At 45.7% G+C, this 20,950-nt stretch overlaps 1 protein-coding gene across 1 annotated transcript; it reads right to left on the bottom strand.

Moving 5' to 3' along the window:
- Window positions 1-314: 314 nt before the first annotated feature.
- LOC126354306 (achaete-scute homolog 1a-like) lies at window positions 315-16,446 on the bottom strand. The gene is made up of 2 exons (XM_050003861.1): window positions 15,194-16,446; window positions 315-1,947 (listed from the first exon to the last, which is right to left on the bottom strand). Exon 1 carries the CDS (start codon window positions 16,163-16,165, stop codon window positions 15,203-15,205), a length of 963 nt encoding a protein of 320 aa, XP_049859818.1. The 5' UTR covers window positions 16,166-16,446; the 3' UTR covers window positions 315-1,947; window positions 15,194-15,202.
- Window positions 16,447-20,950: the final 4,504 nt, after the last annotated feature.

Genomic DNA, 20,950 nt, shown 5'->3' on the forward strand with positions numbered 1-20,950 from the left:
TTACACAAATGCACTCGCCCACCCGCCCAAACACACACACACACACACACACACACACACACACACACACACACACACACACACACACATGCGTGCACGAACAAGCGCGCATGTAAAATTCACATGCATGCGTGAATACACATACGATACACACATAGACACTCCGATGAGTTTTCCTTTAGTTAAACCTATCAGCGATTGATGCTGAGGAACTCTTTGTCTGAGCACCGTTGAAATTGCATGATCATTACACATCATATTATTGAGGTAGGGTAGATAAAAATAAAAGAATGCATTTATTTCAAATGTTTTTATGTAGGAATGTATCAAAAACCACAGGATATAAAAATGTACAAAATATTATTTTATATATATCTATATACAAAAATGTAACATTCTCTCGTAACCGGCCACGGCCAATACATGAATTCTGATGAGGTCATAAGCGTCCACATTACTACTAACGATGCTGAAATATTTCAGCCAAACAATGAAAATTCAAACTCCTTAATTTTGTCAACGAATGATAATATACAATGGTGTCAAATAATTTAAAATCAATGATGAACAAGATAATGTAAAGTATGCTTCTTTAGTAGCAATGAACTATAGATTTTTCTTTGTCATTCTTCTTCGTAAAATGGTCATCTGTCACTAACAAAATACATGTGTAAAATATCTCAACATTATTAATGCAAACAGCTCATTAAAAACATCTAAAATTTCTCAAAATATACTATACTGACAATATTCGGAATATCGGTGTATAAGATATGTGAAATTTAACTGCGCTGCAAAGTGCTACAAAGATGTTATATGTGTACTTCGTGTTCACGGAACCAGCAAATGACGAAACGCTGATGTAATCAGTCCAAATCATAAAATATAAAGTACACTTTGTTGTAATACTATATTATTATCTGTCTTACGTTGGAACACTGGACAAATTCGAAGTTTCATAACTCGTCAAATCATTAAACGTTTGCATCCATTAAAGGTTTGCGATATTGTATTGTAAGGTTGACCACTACAACAGAATTGCAGTTTTACAGCAGTCCTTTATAGATTTAACAGCTGGATGCGCTTACTAGTTGCCATGTGATATTCCTTAGCAAACACAAACACTGCGACACACTGATAATGGCATCCGAATTTGTGCTTATGTATATCTTACTAATTTACATAACAAATTAACACACCAGAAATTTTTACAGTTCTTTTTGTACATTCACAATAGTTGTGAATTTGAAATACCTCGGTTTTGTAACGCACACCAGGTGCATTCTTTACAACTTTTCAATAAAATTTAATGTCATCCATTAACGTGTGCAGTAATAGGTTATCTACAGAAACAATTAGATACCTAACAAACATAAGGCACCTTGCTGGGAAAATATCTGATACAAGCATAAGATTTTCTTTTCAGTCTTCTTTTACAATGATGTCGATATTGTGGCACAGTCCCCTTGAGGGGGTTCACCGCTCAGCAAAAGCGACTAACGTACAGTGAACGTTGCACGCATCATTCCACAGTCCAATACACACATATCCCTTGGAACGTGCTCTGCTTCTTTTTAGGAATGTATGAAAGTTGTTTGTATAATAATAATATCAAAATATATACCTGTGTGTACATATATATATATATATACAAAACGTACAACGTAAAACTTCGTACAAAAAGATACTGACTAGATAAAAATATTTTATATTTTATATAATTTATATAAAATGGCATATCAAAACAGATACAGTCTGAGTATAAGCAACCCTTTTTGTTGCATTCACAGCACCGATTTTGCAACTTAGGATGCTCACAAGAAGGCACTTGTCAGGAAAGACTACAAGAAGTTCGGCGGCCGAATAAATGGCACCATGTTGAGGTCGAAACGTCTGCTCCGATGACTGAATTGTACATGCGGCTGACTGATCACAGCCAGAGAACACCTGCAAAAACAAGAAAACAAACAATAAATTTACAGTTACAGATAGGAAATTACTACATAACTAAGACAACAAATATGGATAATGGTGTAAGGTTCATATATGAAATACAACTAGTGAAATACGAATAGCACTGAGGTGCTGTGGAAAAAAGTATTTTGACGTGTGAGAGGGGGTAAAAGTGGGACAGATAGAGTTTGAGCTGAATACACCGTCATTCTATGAAACGATCTCTAAAGAACTATGTAGACAGTGAAGAAAACATATTTTGAGGAAGAGCAGCGGAAAAACATACAACACATATTGCAAGAGGTATACGCTAAATCTTTGTGTCAACAATGTAAAGTCGTTATCGGGGTCGTGTCGATGAGCCACAACACACAAATCACTTCCGAGGCAAAACAGATTCTGTTCAAAAAGCGAGGCACTGGGAACACTGAAGCTACAAGGGTTGGCCTCGTATCGGTACTTGGTAAATCAGTTGACAAAAGCACTGGCAGTGAAAGAGAAGGTTCCGAGTTCGAGTCCAGGTTTCAGTCTCCAGGAAATGTCAAAAAACAAAATGATGGTTGACACTTGTTCTAGCTGGTAACGGTTTGACGGACGTAAATGTGTACTAAAATGCCAGTAAAAGCTGGCATACATAACACAACAGGTGCGTTGTACGTAAAAGCATTTCAGAATGCCAATAGCACACTTGTAGATATAAACGTCATGAAATGGTAAAGCTTTTCCTATCGACATGTTTTCCTCTTGAGTATTCTTTGCACGATTTTGTAACCGTTTAAGGGACTGCTGGCTTCACCTTAATGTGGAGCACACAAACAAGTACCCGTAAGCACTGCTACAGCGAGACGAGTTAATGCTGGCGAATACGGATAATTTTGTACAAGAAAACTGTCACGGTAGGTCTGAACAAGCAGTTACAGTTTTCGTCAGGAGTCGAGCACTGAGAAACTGTTGTGCGTCTGAGCGAATGGCGAGCAGACCACCCCACTTTAAAAGCCGCAGAGATTCTCTTCACATGTAAATGGGACCGGCTTACCTCATACCTGGCTATAAGCATTAATTATTAATTAGTACGCGCATTAACATACTTCGCTCTACTTTTGAATGCCCGTCAGACGAGCGGACGCGCACTTTTTGATGCAAATACGATTTATGGGGCAGCCCATGAATGGCGTACAAACGACTTTGCCCCGTATACCTGCGGCGCTTACCAACTGGAGCACTTTTTCCCCTCGCCTGCTATCGGTAACGCGGCCAAGCCTAGCGAGAGCAACGGCTTCGCGAGCCTCCGGCCGCACTACGCGGAAAAGGTAGCGAAGCTTGTGCGGGATAAGAAAACCGGTGTCTGCTCGCGACCCCTCGCTTCTTTCCGCTGCGGCTACCAAACCAGAAAAGATGCGCGACCGGCAGCGAAAGAATGGCAGAATCCTGTTACGAAAGAATACTCGGACGGGGTGCTGTGTGCCTTCAGACAGTTCACGGAACTGTTATTCAGTTGTACAGCACAGTAAGCAATTCCAGTTCTAGATATAATGCCCTACTAGCATTGTGAAAATTAAAGTAGTTTTTAAGCAAAAGGAAAGAGATGGGGGCGAGGGGTCCTGTATCAGGCCAGTCAACCACCCTACTATGTCGATAATTGGAAAACCACTCGACCAAACAGAAACGCACAGTAAAATGGAGCTTTTGGCTTGTGAAAACAGCCAAACACCATACGTGGGACAGTTAAAAAAAAAAGAATCTGTAGATAATGTGAATTCAATTACAACAGTCAAATGTCCTGTGGGAGGAAAATTGTGTATTTGACTGCACTAGGTAAGAGCCTCATTTGACCTATGGTGTTCTAATTATCTTAGTTATCTAGACATACTCCGTGGCCTGATTCAGAGCTTCTCTTGTCTGTGTCTCTTCTCTTTTTTCGAAACCGAACAAGAGAGTATTCGTATGGGCAAGAAAAAAATGGGAAATAAGGGTTTAACGTCCCGTAGATAACGAGGGCCTCCCATACGAGCGAGACGCAGTGATTCAAACATTGAGTCGCTTTCGGAAGTAGTGTAGCTAAATTCTTGCCCCACCATCTAGTTAGAAGTTCCCAAAATCACTTAATACGAATGCTGCTCCGCGGTGGTCTCGCGGTTCTAGGCGCGCAGTCCGGAACCGTGCGACTGCTACGGTCGCTGGTTCGAATCCGGCCTCGGGCATGAATGTGTGTGATGTCCTTAGGTTAGTTAGGTTTAAGTAGTTCTAAGTTCTAGGGGACTAATGACCACAGCAGTTGAGTCCCATAGTGCTCAGAGCCATTTTTTTGAACGATTGCTGCTGTTGGTTCCTTCGAAGTGGTGACGGTTGATTTTCTTCACCATCCCTGTCCCGAACGAACTCGTTGTCGACAAGAAGTTAATTCCCAACCTTCCCTTATTCCCCCATGGCATTAAGCGATTTGGGAAAACCACTGTATGTCTGCTTGACGCGCCGGAGGAGTATTTGACCTTTCTGTTGTTTCGTCTGAGTCCTTTGGCGGTACTTCTTCCTGGACAGAAGTGCGGCGTCCAGACATTTTACACTGTATCAGAAAAATGGTTTGTGGTAGTGTGATTCACCTGTTTCGAATACAATAGAAGTATTGCTGCTCGGTGTGCCTCATTCATTTCACTTGGTATTTGCTACTCTGAAGGAACGAAACCAAACATTAGTGATAGAGTGAGAACTACAAAACACTGAAAGGAAACTACAAAACGGCGACAGTTTTCGGTCTTTTCAATGAGTAAAAGAAATCTTTTCATTTCCATTGTTGTGATCTTTTCTTTTACTATACGTGTCTGGACTGCTGCGAATTCAATTTCGAGTGCGCTCTGCCCGCGTACTGCGAGAGTGGGCGGCAAACCGAGTGGCAGCAAGTGTCGGCGCTGCAGAAAGCAGCGGAAGGCCGATTGCACGAAGAGTCGGCCCTTTGTGCGGCTATCAGCGGACCGATAGCGGGCCGCCGGACCGCGACTCGCGACGCTCCAACGGCCGTGTCGCCCACCGAGATGTGGCGCTGCGGCACTGGTCCCCACCGTGTCCTGCACCCGACCAGATCTCGTCCGCCCGCCACAGGTTTTCATCTTTCCTCTCATTAGACAGTGCTCGACGTATTTGTTTACGTTCAACTGCTTTGTTGCTAATTGTACTAACCGTATTCTATACAATCTCTACTTCACCAGAACCGTTCAGTAACTCTTCACTGCGTGTTTTATCTGTCTGTTACCTACCACCATATTGCTGTAACTCTGCACTTGAATATAATCTGTCACTCACACGTGCCATTGACGGATATATCTTCCTTTTTTGTTGAGAAATTTCGACACCAGTAGACTTACGTTCAAGAAAGATTTTTGTATGCTACAGTCAGCTCTGTATAGTCCCTTCTTTAGTTTTGTTATTTTATTTCAGAATTCATTGTGTTCTCCTCGGTCCCTTTCCTAATTCAGTGTATTGTGTTTTTTACCCTGCGTTTCCTTCATGCTTACGACGTCTTTTCTTATTGTCGCCGATAGTCAGGAGAAAATTTATCACAACTATACATTTCCGGATAGTATTGAAGTTATCGAGCGAGATGCAGTCGTTGCGACCGTGAATTCAAATTTGAAAAGAGCGGGTTTCAAAAAACCGCTGCCTAACGATCCAAATTTAGGTATTCGATTGTTTCATTCGATGTGAATTCTTTGATGGTTTCTTTGACAAAGGTATGGTCGATTTACAACCTATTCCTTTTCTACGCTGATTTTGTGCTCCATCTCTAATGACCTCGACGACGGACCAGTAAACAATAATTATCATTCCTCCTTTCACTAAAGAGACTCGGAAGTGGTACTTAGTTTGAAAGCTCTTACAGGTTTCAATTGCGTCAAGTGAGGTATACGATACCCAGTACTTAGTAATACAGCTGCTGTTGAAAGAGACGCTACGTTGCTCGAATAATTCTGCATTATGGAGGCAGACACAGTGTTAGCTTCTGTCTGTGAAGAAATGGCTCGTTATACGGTGTTGTCAAAAGACTGAATTGCACTAGGCTCACTCAGACATCAGAATTTCTGCAGGTCTTTTTATACGGCAGTCCAGGTGCCCTGTTCTTTCATTTGCACGAAGGAAGAAATAAAGGGGAAACGCTGCCTCCTCGTCCTCTCAAGGTCAGATGGATGAGAAAATAAGCCACTATAAAGTTTGCATTCAAAAGAGCAGACAGCAACACGGTGCATACAACTGGAGCCGCAACGACGAGCAGGGTTCGAGACTATCAGTAACGTATGAGCGTCTGTGAGAAGGAGGGAGATGCTGCCACGTGCCGAATCGCTCCATCGTGAAGTCCAGACAGCGAGCGGGAACGTCCAGGCCGCTCGGGGCAAGTTGTGTTTCCAGTCAAGGACGAGTCCGCCGGTAGACGGAGGAAGAGACCCTCTTTATGGCCAGGAAATATTTTAAAATATCTCGACAATGGCTGCTCGTTCGAGGGGGCACTGCCTAGCGGATGGGAGGGGAAGCGGTCTGAGGAAGGGGCGCCGAGTCTTTATGTGCGGCAAGCCAGCGTGACGGAGAACGCGCACAAAGGCGCCGTCTGCCGCCTGCACCGGACTCGTACGAGTCGGGCCGCTCCCAGCCACGAGACAAACTGCACTTCGTCTCGCGACATCCAATCGCAGAGCAAAACGCTAGAAGTAGTTGTGTGTAACCAGAGATATCTACAAAGGAAACAATTTTGCTAATTAAGTATTCTGTATCTACAAAAAATAATGAAATACGAATGGCTGTACTATTGTCGTCACCCAGCTTGTAACCTCTGTCCGCTTTCTGAGTTCCATATGAAGCTGAGAGACACTTTCTTTAACAGACTCAGCCGCTGATCTCGATTGTTACAAGGTCCATTCTGTAGCAACAAGGCTTGGCTGCTCTGAGACCATTTTTAAGGTCACGTAAGAAGCCCATCGCAGGGAGTAAACAGAACGCTGAAGAAGTCAGCTGGCGAGGTTCAGTAAATAAAATGGAAAATGTGGGCAACACTGTATGCTTCAAACTATTAGCCATGACACCATTTCAGCGGTCTGTGCAGCCCATCTCACTATCAGATCATCAGCCACTGCTCCTCATATGGATGAGTGGTTCCAGCTCTGCATTTTATCAGAAGGAATGGAAATAGTTTCACGTCCAGTCGACAACGCTACCTTTACAGGACACAAAAGCTCGGATTACGAAAGGATGCCCGAAGGACATCGCCCCTGCTCTTTTCAAAAGAACCATCCTAGGATTTGGCTGGTGCGATTTAGAGAAATCTTGGAAAACCTACATCTGGATTGCCGCACGAGGATTTGAATCGTCGTCCTCCCGAAAGCGAGTCCAGCGTACGAATCACTGTGCCACTTTGTTCGGTCACATTTCGTCATCTTAGAGAAACATCACGGCTTGGGATGGGGGGGGGGGGGTGCCAAAAATCGAATTTGGGACCTCTCTGGACAAGAATCCAACAACGCTAACATTTATTACTATTCGTCCCAGAGGCGACCAGGCGGGTTAAGTGTATGCAAGAGGATAAGTAAAGGGGAGTAGGGGAGAGAGGCATTACGTCTCCTAATTCTCCGACGTTCCATAGTCATGTCCAAAAGTGCTAAGGAAATTTTGTTTGTAGATTTTTTTAACGGACTGCTGCAGAACAGTTCTATGTTATGACAGACTGTCATAACATAGCACTGAGGTAAATATTTTGTAAAACGTCTGAAAAATGATTGGAGGTAACTTTCGAAACTCTGCATTGCAGAATGTAGGATCTTATACGAATTATGTAATATTTAAAGTCTTTACTGGAAGTTCAGTATAAATTTATCAACATACACAGTGGATGGCAGATTAGGCTAACTGGGGAGGCAGAGGATTTTGATGACACTACGGAAAAATAATACAAATTTCGTCGATCAATTTGGAAGATGGAAAACAAAACGATAACTTATAAATGGGACAAACTAAGAGGTGAGTAATAAGTTCTTGTTCACGCTGAGGTTATTAGAGGCCTTGCCCAGGAGGAAAAAGAAGGGGGTCTGATTGAATGTAATGTTCGTATATTAAGCAGAATGGTAGCAAGTGCAATCAGAATTTTGCAATTGTTCAATCTCTCTCTTTTTCTACAACCACAAAAATTTTTCCGTCTACAAAGGGTGGCACTATCGTTCAACCAACGTAGTGTTTAGACGAAGATTAAGTAAATGTAGGAAAGTATGTGACAACAAGACCTCAAAAGCGAAAGAATGATAGTGGTCGATATGCGAGGATGCTGAAGCCCGACAGCCCTTGCTCCAGTTCCCAGGACACGTCACACGTGGTGGATGTCAGCTCAGCTGGGCGAGAGTCTTTTATAAAAATGCTCGGGGCGCAGGTACCTCGGCGGCACGAGCAGGTACGCGAGGTAGACGCTGGAGGCCGGAGAATTCCTTTTGGGCGGCTGAATGCGTGAGCTAACGTCGGAGCTTTGTGCCGCAACCTGGCCGGGCCGCCACGCGCGCCTCACAATGGCAGCGCGCCACCCTCCCAGCCTCAGCTTCCCCGCTCAGAGCGGGGTGCGCTGCTCCCAAATCCGCCTGCAGTGCTCCCCCGAGCAACACAGCTGCAACACTCCAATGGTACTGGACTCCGGACTGTCTCTGCCATTCAAGCTCCGCTGTTGTTCTTCATTTTATTTGGGACTGATGACTTGCACACTGCGTGGTATCGAGTGCTCCCTTTCAATATATGCCCTTAAGCGTTAACAGTTCACGATTTCGTTGCACAGGAAATACTACCAGAGCTTCTAGCTTAGGCAACTACTTATGTTTCGATTCTTTCGCTAGACTGTTGCATGAAGTGACAGCTGCGTGACAGATTTCGAGAAGCAGATACTGTCAAATTCAAGGTATTATTTATAAAGTAGGTTCCTCTTATAACGAATGGAGTTACCATTTCCGCCTGCATAATATGTAGCTATTTAAGACTCATTTTAACAGAACAGATGGGGTATGAAAAGCCAAAATGCTCCACTACACACATTTGGTCTTATATTGCTACTATAATTTAAATCTTTTTGAATGTTGAGTCCTCCAGTGATGCAGCTCTCGGATTTGAGCACAGAAATAACCTCTGCTATTGTGTATGTTCCAGTGTAACAAAATGCTCAAATGTAAGCTCATATCATGTCTGTACTGGTCAAAGAGTGTCATCCTTATAGAACTTAGCATAGCAGTTTCCTCGTCAAGTAACTGGAACAAAAAGTAGGTATTCTTCGGGAAAGCATAGCAGACACGTAATGTGTATGGTTTTACAATAAATGTCCAGCAGAACTTGACGGTAGTTCATGTAAATAGAGACTATAGTGGCGTTAGGTGCTGGGGAAGCAGGTAACATGAGAGCATATGCTATGAAACAATTTGTGAAATTGGACAAGTGATGCAAGAGGTTGAAAGGTAGAAACTCAAAGAAAACAAAAGAAGGAGAGTGATAATGACAAAAGAAAAGAGTAGAAATCAGAGGTAAGACCAGAAAGAAAAGGTGCTTACACCATCTGTGAACCAAGATAGGAAACTGATCCTTCTCGAAAAAAGTCTCTGCCGTCTTGTGAAGTGCAGGATGCATAAAACCTGACGAAAGCATGTTTTCAAAAGCCTAGATTCCTCCTTGAAGGAAATATAACATGGAAAAGAAGGAGAGAGGAAGACTTGGATGGTGAATTACATTAAAAAGCGCGAAGTTAACTGTAGATTAAGGAAGAAGAAACAGCATAAAGGACCGTGGAGAGCGTCCAGTATATACCTGTCGTAAGACAGATATCCCAAAGAAGAGAACTCCATCTGAAGAGGGTAAGAAAGGTCTACTGGATCCACGGTTGACTAGCGAAGAGACGGTACGCTGAGTGTGGCATCAGTTTCACGCCAGTGAGCAAAGTGGCTCCACGATGGAAGAACTGGGCTGTTAAGAGGGAGGTGCTTGGTTGGAACCCTCGTGATTCAGTCGGTTGTGGGGATGATTAAAACCTTGTCTTGTCCAATTGAGGTACCGCTGCCAATCTGAAGCGATCGACGACATAGATTTTAAACTTCCTACTGAGAACAGCAATGAGGACTGTAGATTCTCGTACAAACTTCGCGGTCTCCGAGCCGAGACCGAGGGGCGGTAGCTTCCAGGCGCCAGCTGGGTGCCAGCGCAGCTTTTCGCACGTGTCCGCCGCCAATGGCGAGTGTCTGCGGCGAGTTTTTCGTGCTCCTGCGTCGCGCTGTCATACAAATGAGGTGGGCACGGGTCCTGGGCTCTTTGTGTCGTTCCGGCGACACGTCCCGTTTTTGTTCTTGCCGGCCGGGAAGAATGCTCGCTCGGTCCCCGGCATTCACGCGCGCTGCTCGGGCCAGGGAGCGCGTTTAAAGCGCACATCGGGGTATTGTGGCCCGCGCCGGGCAGTAACCTTGGTGCGCCGGAGCACTGACCTGTTTTTCTTTTCTTTCTTTATTCTGGACGGCTGCTTCGAGCCAGACAGAGTGGGCGCTTTTGTTTTGAGAGCACACTCCCGTACCTCTTGCACTCCACCCCGTTTTTGCTCGGAGATTTTCTCGGTCAGCGGTCTCCGTGCAAGCAGTATTCAGCCCTTTTAGGCAGTCCCAGTTGTGCTTCTCGTAATCCCAAATCCCATCGTCGTTGCCAGCAGAATGAACAGAACGACGATGCTACTCTATACGCAATGTCAAGCTGAAGTGTGCAGACTTCTAATCCCCAGATTTAGATTTTTCATGGTTTCCTAAATCCCTTCAGTGTGTCGTGGTATATATATGAGCCAAAGTTGCTTTCTTTCGGTGCGGATGCACACCATTCCCCATCTTTTAAGGGAATCGGGAACTACCAGTAATGGGTTCAAGGGTTGATGCCGTTACGTCATTAGCATCAGGCTGGGAATCTGGGTAGGAAGGTTTGTGTGCTCGGATGGTCGAGACGCTTGAGGCGACCGCTTACGTAAAGCGGAAATCCGGGTTTGAGTCCCAGTGCAGCACAAATTTTGACCTGATCCCACTGACATTTCAATGCCCAAATGCGGCTAATATCATTAAAATCTTTGAATTCTCATTTTCTCTGGGCTATAACTCAGCCTTAGCTGTAGCTTAGTTTAACCTTTTGCAGCTCGTTACAGTGCAATCAAGGAAGATTGTAATTTAGCATTACGTTGACAGCGGATATGAGACTTTCAAAAAACTGAGCAAGAAGAGAAATTGATCTTTTTTTAATTTTTTTTTACAGGAATCTCCCCAGGATTTCCTTCAAGTGATAAACCACGAATAACCTGTATCTGGAGACTGGAAGAGGGATTTCGATGTAATTAATCCCAAAAAAGTGCTCTGCTTTAGTCACGTGGCTTGTTGGGTGTTGCTGAATGTTCACGGAAAGTAGTTGTCGAAGTTACGTCATAGTAAGTGTACTGCCTCTCACCATTGGCTGTCCTTGCATGGACTTCGATTGGTCTTATCACTTCGATCGGTCTTATCATTTAGCCCATCCTGACCCAATCCTCTAATGCTGATGAAGGACTATGCAGCGCGGATAATACAAATTTCAATGTATTTCATGTGTGCCGTGATGTCTCTCTGGCTGTGGCATTGTACGTAATTTTTGTCCTGGCTGCAGTCGCCTCCTCAATTGCGCATTACATACAGCTGTATCAGCGAATCTTGTGTCGGTAACTGTATGTAAAAATGTATAGCAACGAAGATACTCGGCGGCCACTTACTAAAGATTTTATTTATTGTTGGCGACGGGCTTCTGACCCTTCGCTCCATCTTCGACTATTTATTTAACTGTCAGAATAGCTCTCAACTACGTAACAAAAAGGCTTTTATGCCAGCGACGCTCCTGACGAATGGTCATGTTTTTTGGCCCATTTTCTTTCGTCAGGAGCGTCGTTAGCATAAAAGTCTCTTTGTTACGTATCTGAGAGGTATTCTGACAAGTTAAATAGTCGAAGATCGAGCCAAGGTTCAGAAACGTGTCGTAAATAATAAATACAAGCATTAGTGATTGCCTACTGAGTATCTTCGTCGCTATAGCGGTTTTACGTACACTTCCTGACACAGGATACGCGTATACTGTTAAATGTAATGTGGAATTGAGCAAGCAAGTGCAACACAGCGAGGAGCCGAGATAAAACATTTTTTTAAGGGCCGTAAGTCGACAGTGTGGTGGGTTTTTTATCCCTGAACCTGCAGCTTGTAGCTACAACGAACCCGAGCAATTTCAAGTAGGCTGGCGCAAACTGGTCTCCCGTCCTCGTCCCGTTTATGATCGTCGCACGTTACGTCGCGGGGACTAGTCCCGAGAATTTACTGGTACCTGTTCTCGTGCACTTTGGCGCCGCGTAGGGCCAGTGGGTGAGTGGCGTTAATAGGTACGCGTTAACGGTCACACGGCGAACAGGTCGTACTGGTATGCCCGTTGCGAGGAGCGGGTCCGACTCGCTATCAGGTATCGAATGTAACAAAGACGCGAGCTATAGTGAAGACAAAAACAACATAAAAAAGGAGGGGCAGTGGAGGCGAAGAGGCGGAAGAGTAGCAACAGAAGCGCGGGCTCGCTCGGCGACGCCCGTTAGGCGTCAGGCAGCGGCCGCAACAGCAGCACAGCGAGAGTGCGGCGGGCGGGGTGTGGAGGGGAGCGGCAGGGGGAGAAGGGGGGGGGGGGGCGGCCTGGCCGGCTGTCCGTGTCAAGGTCAGTGCCGGCACTCTCGCTCTCCGGCGGAGAGGCGCTCAATGACGCAGCACGCGACACTCCGCGAGCCTTCCTGCCCGCCGTTCTTACGATTACGCAGGAGGGCAGCGAAAGGCCGGCATCGCGATCGTGTGGCTGGCGTCTCTGGACACAGATGCAGAGGTCCTCTGTCCAATTGCTGTTCTCCCTCTCTCACCTTTTTTCCTGAAGCGAGACCGTCTGGGTTATAGTTTACTGAGGTTCGCGCTGTCCAGCTCGAAGGTGCATGACCCAATAAACAGAAAGATGCACGCGAAAGCCGCCTATGTGATGGAATCGCCTTGCGTTTGAACCAGAGCGTAAAACTGAGGAAACGGCTGCTAAAAGGACGTGTAGGCCTCGGTTTTCGAATAAATAAATACGAATGAAAAAAATAAACCTATAAAAACTGATAATATTGATGAATCATCATACAAATTTTTGTTGCTGCTTGAATTTTCACACTATCTTCTTAACCTTCGTTAACTCGACAACAGTGTTCAGTTTTCGAAAGTAAATGTTGTGGTCATTTAACAAAGTTTCGCAGATTATCAAGAGTATGTTCCTCGACCCTATATGGGAAATATTACGTCAGCTCTTCTTTCGTTTCTTGGCTTCAGTATTTCGACTTTGTACCATGTTTCATAAAATGACACCATTACAATGTAACAGACAACAATTGCGGCGTTAACAGTATTGCAGGTGCTAACGAGCCGGCACGGTAGCTCAGTGTGTTCGGTCAGAGTGTTAGCTACCCTCCGTAATAAAAAAAAACTGAGTGAATGGATCAACGAACAACCTGAACGGATGTCATCGGACGTCCGCCACGAATAAATTCAACGAACAATATAGAACAAAATGAGATAAAAAAAGACGAAAATAACAGAGACTAAAGAAAAACTTATCGTAACACAAACTGCGTACAGCTGACAACAAAACAAACCTCATCGCTATACTCGAAAATGTGCAGCAAGAATAATTTTTCCTGTAGTGCGAGACACATTTGGGAAAGGGTAACGCTAGCAAATTCCTTAACTCGTTAAATGCTGTACATGTGCTTATTGAAGTGAACCATTTATTACGGAAAAAATGCACAATAAATACTGCAAGGATTATTATAGCTACACAAATAATTAATCTGAGCTTTTGTATTCCGAATTTGTTAGGCAACATTCGGAATATAAAACGTCTGAGGTAGAAATCCTTAAAATAAAATAGTAATTTAAAAGCTGTATTGTATAAATAAGAAAGGATAAATATCTTGAAGAAGAAATACAACTGTTCATCACCAAAGAAAATTAGGAATAAGAGAAGTCTTAATGACTACGCAAGATACTTAAAAGGTACAATAGCTGTAATCATGATTGACAAAACTAAAGAAAAGGATAATTGCAAAGTAAATTTAGATGTAGAGGATTAGATACATTTCAATACTGTTAACTGACATCACTGTACAGAAAAAAATTATAATCCAACACATTCACGTTGTGGAGAAATAACTCATGAATTTAAAATTTGACTATATGAGAAGAGGAAGTAGGATTTCGTACTTCCTTATTTCAGACAGTGAATACTAATATTCTCTCCACCAGACAACAAAATAAGATTATCGCTGTACTTGAACGATACTGAGACGAATGGGGTAGTATTTGAGAGAAGGAAGCTGTCAGAAGGATGTGTAGCACTCAAAATATATGACCGATCTATAAAATCAAGTTGGACACATTTTCAGAATAATGGAGGAAAAACCACTTCAGCATTGGTCCAGTTTCATCGCTTATGATCGAAATAAGAAATGTCAGGTACTGTCTTATAACAGTACTTCAATAGTGAGATTTAAAATGGGAAACCCCTGTTCATTTTATGTTTAGTGGACTTATAACGAAGGAAGAGCCTGTATTTTTTACAGGTAATCAGAATGATAGATGGTACACAAGTAATTAAAGAAAATGTATTACGACCTTATACGCCTCAAAAGCATTTATTAACAGAAACGAAGAGAACAGATGAGAATCCATTTACAAGCAAACCTTGACAAACGCCGTAACTACCTGTAAAATGCATTGCACGACCAATCTATAAGCAACATATTTTCCGAATACGCGTCTAATTCTGACTTTAAATTCTGCAAGTGGATAACATGATAATGAATCAGTCAATTAGCATATCATCAGATGTATGAGTTCTCACGAGTCAAATGATACTCTTGTAATTATAAAAGCGGTTAATCTGAGGGTCCCACGTAGGTGAAGGTGGTTGTTGTCAGAATATGTTACGGACGTCAAAACTTCCAGCATCAGCGAGTGTGAACCAAACAAAATTATATTACAAGATACAGAACAGTTTTCGTTACAGCATGAGGTGTCTGCACTGGCCGTGAAATGCATTTTAAGGAAGAGCGACCTCCAAGAGAAGGTATAAACTAGTGTACATATTAGGGCACAGTTGCGGAAGAGTGAAGGAAAGTATTTATCGGGTGACGTACCTTTCCGCATCACTGGCTCTGCTGCCACCACGAGATGGCGTCCAGCAGCTCCTCGTCTTCGGGGCTCATCGGCTCGTAGCCGTCGTAAGCGTCTGCGGTGCCGTTGGCCGCGTACACCGTCGAGGACGCCGCGTACGACGACGAGCCCTCCGACGCGAAGGACGGAGTCGGCGACCCCGACGAGCTGGCCGCCTCGGAGCAAGGCGGCGACAGCGACGAGCCCAGCATCTGCGACGGCGTGAAGTGGCCGACTGCGGACGCGGCGTCGTCGGAGGCGTAGTAGGGACTCGCGGAGGCGGGCGTGTCGGGAGCCGCCACGGGGCCCCCGGTCTGGACTCCGTCGTGCTCCGCCAGCAGCTGCTGCAGGCTGCGGATGTACTCGACGGCCATCCGCAGGGTCTCCACCTTGCTGAGCTTCTTACTCGCCTGGCGTCCGCTGCCACCGCCGCCGCCGCCGCCACTGCCCGCGCCGGGAGAAGACAGCGCCGCCGCCACCGACGCCGGGATGTGCTGCCTCAGCGTCGCGAAGCCGTTGTTCACTTGCTTGACTCGGTTGCGCTCGCGGGCGTTCCTCCGCGCGACGGACGCCGGCTGGTGGTGGTGGTGGTGGGCGTGGTATCCGCCCCCGGGGTGCGGCTGGGTGCCGTTCCCGGAGGCGAAGTTGATGCGCCTCTTGCAGCGCAGCAAATCCGCCTGTTGTGCCGCCGCCGCTGCGGCCGCAGCCCTGACTTCGGAGGTGGCGGCCGCGATGGGCCTCTTCTGCTGGACGAGCAGCGCGTGCTTGGGCAGCAGCGGCGACAGCACCTGCGGCTGCTGCTGCTGCGCCACGCCGAGCGCCGCCGCGGCTGACGGAGACGTCGTCACGATGACGCAACTGGCACCGGCGGCCGCCGCCGAGGCCGGCTGGACGAGGCTCGCCACGGCCTTCTGCTGCGGGCCCAGGGTCATCACGCTGATCGACGCTGTGGCCATAAATAGCTCACTCTTCTTTCGGTTGTGTCCCTTTGTGGAGTCTGTCAACACTGCACCGCCGTATCAGTCATTGAGCGGTGCCAGCGAAACACTTTGCTTCCTCCGTCACTCGCTACGGTACTGCGCCACCGATTCCTAAAAGCGAAATCGGGAACCTAGGAGAGTCGGCGTGGAGGTCGGAGACGCGGTCTTACTCTCTCGCGCGAACTCGAGCGGAGCTTGCTGACGCAGCCAGCTGCGATGCTGACGCTACGGAGGCCCGTGCCGAAATGCTGTGAAGCCCCGGTGCGCCAGTCCCTATGTACAACAGATACAACACTGCCCCTGCGGCCCTGCCTCCCCTCCCGTCCCCCTCGCCCCTCGACCCGGCCCCCCGCGTTCCCCTAGCTGCAGCCTGAACTGAGAGCCGAGCGGCAGCAGCCCAAAACCTTTTTTCCTCGGCACAGTAGGTGCTGCGCCTGTGTGCGTGCGTGCGTGTGTGTGAGAGAGAGGGGCGGGGAGGCGGAGGGAGGGGGAGGGAGAGGCGCGCGCGGCCCCCACCCCGCGTGCCGCCGGCCGTCCACAAAAAGCGCGCCTCTCGCCGTCTGCGTCGCGCGCGCGCTCCGCCGCTGCGCCCTCTCTCTCGGCGGTCGCGCGACAAGCGCGGCTGAACGCGTGCCTGCGACGTGCGGCGCATGCCGCCTCCCCTCCACCGCCGCCCGCCGCCCGCTGCCTCTCCTCTCGCCGCCGCCGCTGCTGCCGGCGCTGCCGCGCTCGTCTACCTTTTTCCCTTCCTGCTCTCTGGCTTCGCCGCTGCTACTCCTCGGTAGCCACGCGACCGCCCGACTCAGCTGCACCTCACTACCGCCTGAGACCGGGCGTATGCGCACAAACTTGCGGCAGGCGCTACTTGCAGCAAAATTGGCCTCGACTGCTGACATTGTCAACGGACTGAGGCAGGGGTCTCCAAACTTTTTAGTCCGCGGGGCACATTGACTCTTCCACCAAGTCATAAGGGCCAAGATCTACCTAGTGGAATTAAAGCACCGTAGCACTCTATGTTCACCGTAATGTAAGACTAAAGGAAAGATGAAATCTCAAAAATTTAAGGTTGTGGGAAAAGCTAGCACTGTAAAAGAACTACGATTTTTGTTTAATTACATAATTTTGATTGGAGGACTTACCTGACCGAAATTCTGGCGTATTTTATTCTGGCGAATTTCACCGACAAAAAATAGTATGTCTCTGCACATTCTTCACGAAAGCGTAAAAAAAGGGTAACGAAATCTCAAAATCATTGTTAGCAACACTATTACTCCAAGACGTAACAGAGGTAGCGTATGTCAACGCATTGTTATTTCAAGCGGTGCAACAATAAGTTTAGTTATGTAGTCTTGTAGCGAGTAGCCGAGCCAGAGCATATATTTGATAGTTCTGTTGCGTGATTGTGTTTATGTTGCGAGTGTCTCACGAGTTTTTTAGTGTTTTATGCGCTGTACTAGTAGGTGAGACGACGAAGTGTGGGACAATTCAAAGTTTGAATTCGAAGAGACAAGGAAAATCTGAAAATCGAAATACGTATAGCACGACTTGTGTATGTTTTCACTGTATTTTTTAGTGGAATTACAGTGTAATTGTATTTAATTTAGTAATTAAAGCACCATAAAAATAAATTCATTGCATTTTGTTTAGGCAAACTACTACCTAGTTTTATTAGAAATAAATAGCACAATTTTATTTTCAGGTTACAATCTTTTGTGAAGTTCTGTACAAACATGGAAAAGAAGCGAAAGGTTGACAGTGAATGTAGAATTTTTAAAGAGCAGTGGGGATGTCAATATTTCGTGGTGGAGTCAAGCAACAGACCAATGTGTATTATTTGCAAAGAAGCAACGTCATTATGAGATTAAGCACTCTCAGAATTACTCCAAGTTTACAGGATGCGAACGATTAGAAATGTATGAGTCTCTCAAACGCCAGCTAAAATCCCAGCAGTTGCTGTTTAACAAAGTAAATGCTGAACAACATGCAGCAACTCGTGCTAGTTTTCGTGTGGCTCATTTAGTAGCGAAACAGTGTAAGCCATTGGCCAACGTTGAAAATCGACACAGAATTCATCAACCGACCACGGCATAACAGCCCGGATAATTATAATGGACATTAGCCGACGGTCAATAAATTAAGAACTGCATTGATGCAACACCAGAAGAAAAGTGTCCAGAAAAAGTTAATTTATTTAAAAACATAAGTTTGTCGGCAAACACTGTGGCTCGAAGAATAGATGACATTGCACACCGGGGATGTCCGGCCAGCTAACGCGGGCCGGTTTGCCGGACCTCGCGGGCCGGTTTCTGCCCGCGGGCCGTAGTTTGGAAACCCTTGGACTAAGGTTTCGTTTCGACGGTTATGCAAGGTGAACTTCATCAGAACTACGATCTTCACTCTCACTTTGCCGACCCACCCCAAAGAAAGGTCGAATGCTTAGAGTGATCGGAACGTTGACGACGGCATCTTGGAGGAACGTAGCCACGATAGATTTCAGTCTGTCAAAAATTACGACATCCCCAGGTTGCACTTTATTGGTCTTTATTGTTCACACATCAAGCAACATACAACATCGTTTTCAGAATATATGTCCCCCCCATACTATACGTCAGGGAACCTAATCATGTCGATAGCCATACAAATTATTAAAATGTATTTATGTACTGGGTGATCAAAAAGTCAGTATAAATTTGAAAACTTAATAAACCACGGAATAATGTAGATAGAGAGGTAAAAATTTACGCACGTGCTTGGAATGACATGGGGTTTTATTAGAACCACCCCATATTGCTAGACGCGTGAAAGATCTCTTGCGCATATCGTTTGGCGATGATCGTGTGCTCAGCCGCCACTTTCGTCATGCTTGGTCTCTCAGGTCCCCAGACCTCAGTCTCTGCGATTATTGGCTTTCGGGTTACCTGAAGTCGCAAGTGTATCGTGATCGACCGACATCTCTAGGGATGCTGAAAGACAACATCTGACACCAATGCCTCACCATAACTCCGGACATGCTTTACAGTGCTATTCACAACATTATTCATCGACTGCAGCTATTTTTGAGGAATGATGGTGGACATATTGAGCATTTCCTGCAAACATCTTTGCTTTGTCTTACTTTGTTATGCTAATTATTGCTATTCTGATCACATGAAGCGCCATCTGTCGGATAGTTTTTGAACTTTTGTATTTTTTTGGTTCTTACAAAACCCCATGTCATTCTAAGCATGTGTGTTAATTTGTACCTCTCCATCTACATTATTCCGTGGTTTATTCAGTTTTACAATTTATACTGACTGTTTGATCACCCGGTATGTTCCACATCTCCTCCTAAACCACTGGAGCGATTTCAGCCACACTTCAAACACCTGCCACTTATTGTTTGGAAAGAATCTCTGTGGGGACAAGGTCCATCCATGTATCAGAAGTGTTAGGATGGAAGTGAAAAACCAGTGTAGTCCACGACGCCAGAATACCCATGTTTTAGTCATCCAGTATGTCAGAATGAGAGCACTTAGAGACTTGCAAAAAACCTTACACACAATTTCAAACCTCCACCAAACTTTTTCTCACAGACCACCCCCACAAAACAATCCAAGGAAAGACGTTTATCGCTTCCTGTATTTTCGCTGTTCATGCAGTAAAACTGCTGCTTGAAGCATGACCTTTTAATTTATTACGTCTTTACTATTAATTGTATTTGTGGCACATCTCCCAGATAAGTGGGACACGTGGCAGTTATACACTGAAGCGCCAAAGAAACTGGTATAGGCATGCGTATTCAGATACAGAGATATGTTAACAGGCAGAATACGGTGCTGTTGTTGGCAACTCCCATATAAGACAACCTATGTCTGGCCCAGTTGTTGGATCGCTTACTGCTGCTGCAGTGGTAGGTTATCAACATTTAAGTGAGTTTAAACGTGGTGTTACAGTCGGCACACAAAAGATGGGACACAGGATCTCCGACGCAGCGATGAAGTGTAAATTTGCCCGTGCGAACATTTCACGAGTGTACCGTTAATATAAGGAATCCGGTAAAAAATCTCCGAGACCACTGTGGCCGGAAAAGATCCTGCAAGAACGGAACCAACGACGACTGAAGAGAATCGTTCAACGTGACACAAGTGCAGCCCTTCCGCAAATTGCAGCACATTTCAATGCTGTACCATCAAAAAGTGTCAGCGTGCGAACCATTCAACGAAACTTTGTCGATGTGGGCGTTCGGAGCCAAAGGCCCACTAGTGTACCCTTCATTACTGCACGACACAACGCCTTACGCCTCGCCTAGGCCCTTCAACACCGACATTGGACTGTTGATGATTGGAAACATGTTGCCAGGTCGGACGAGTCTCGTTTCAGATTTATCCAACGGACGGACGTGTACGGGTGTGGAGACACCCTCATGAATCCATGGGCCCTGCTTGTCAGCAGGGGTTCTTCAAGCTGGTGGATGTTCTTTAATGGTGAGGGACGAGTGCAATTGGAGTGATATGGACCCCTGATACAAATTTGACATGTGACACGTACGTAAGCATCCTGTCTAATCATGTCCATCCATTCATGCCCATTGTGCATTCCGATGGACTTGGGCAATTTCAGTAGGACAATACGACACCCCACACATCCAGAATTGCTCAGAGTGGCACCAGGAACACTCTTCTGAGTTTAAACACTTCCGCTGGAGTTTGAACACTTCCGCTGGCCACCAAACTCCACAGACATCAACATTATTGAGCATATCTGGAATGCGTAGCATCGTGC

The sequence above is a fragment of the Schistocerca gregaria genome, chromosome 3 (assembly GCF_023897955.1).
Source record: "Schistocerca gregaria isolate iqSchGreg1 chromosome 3, iqSchGreg1.2, whole genome shotgun sequence".
NCBI lineage: Eukaryota > Metazoa > Arthropoda > Insecta > Orthoptera > Acrididae > Schistocerca > Schistocerca gregaria.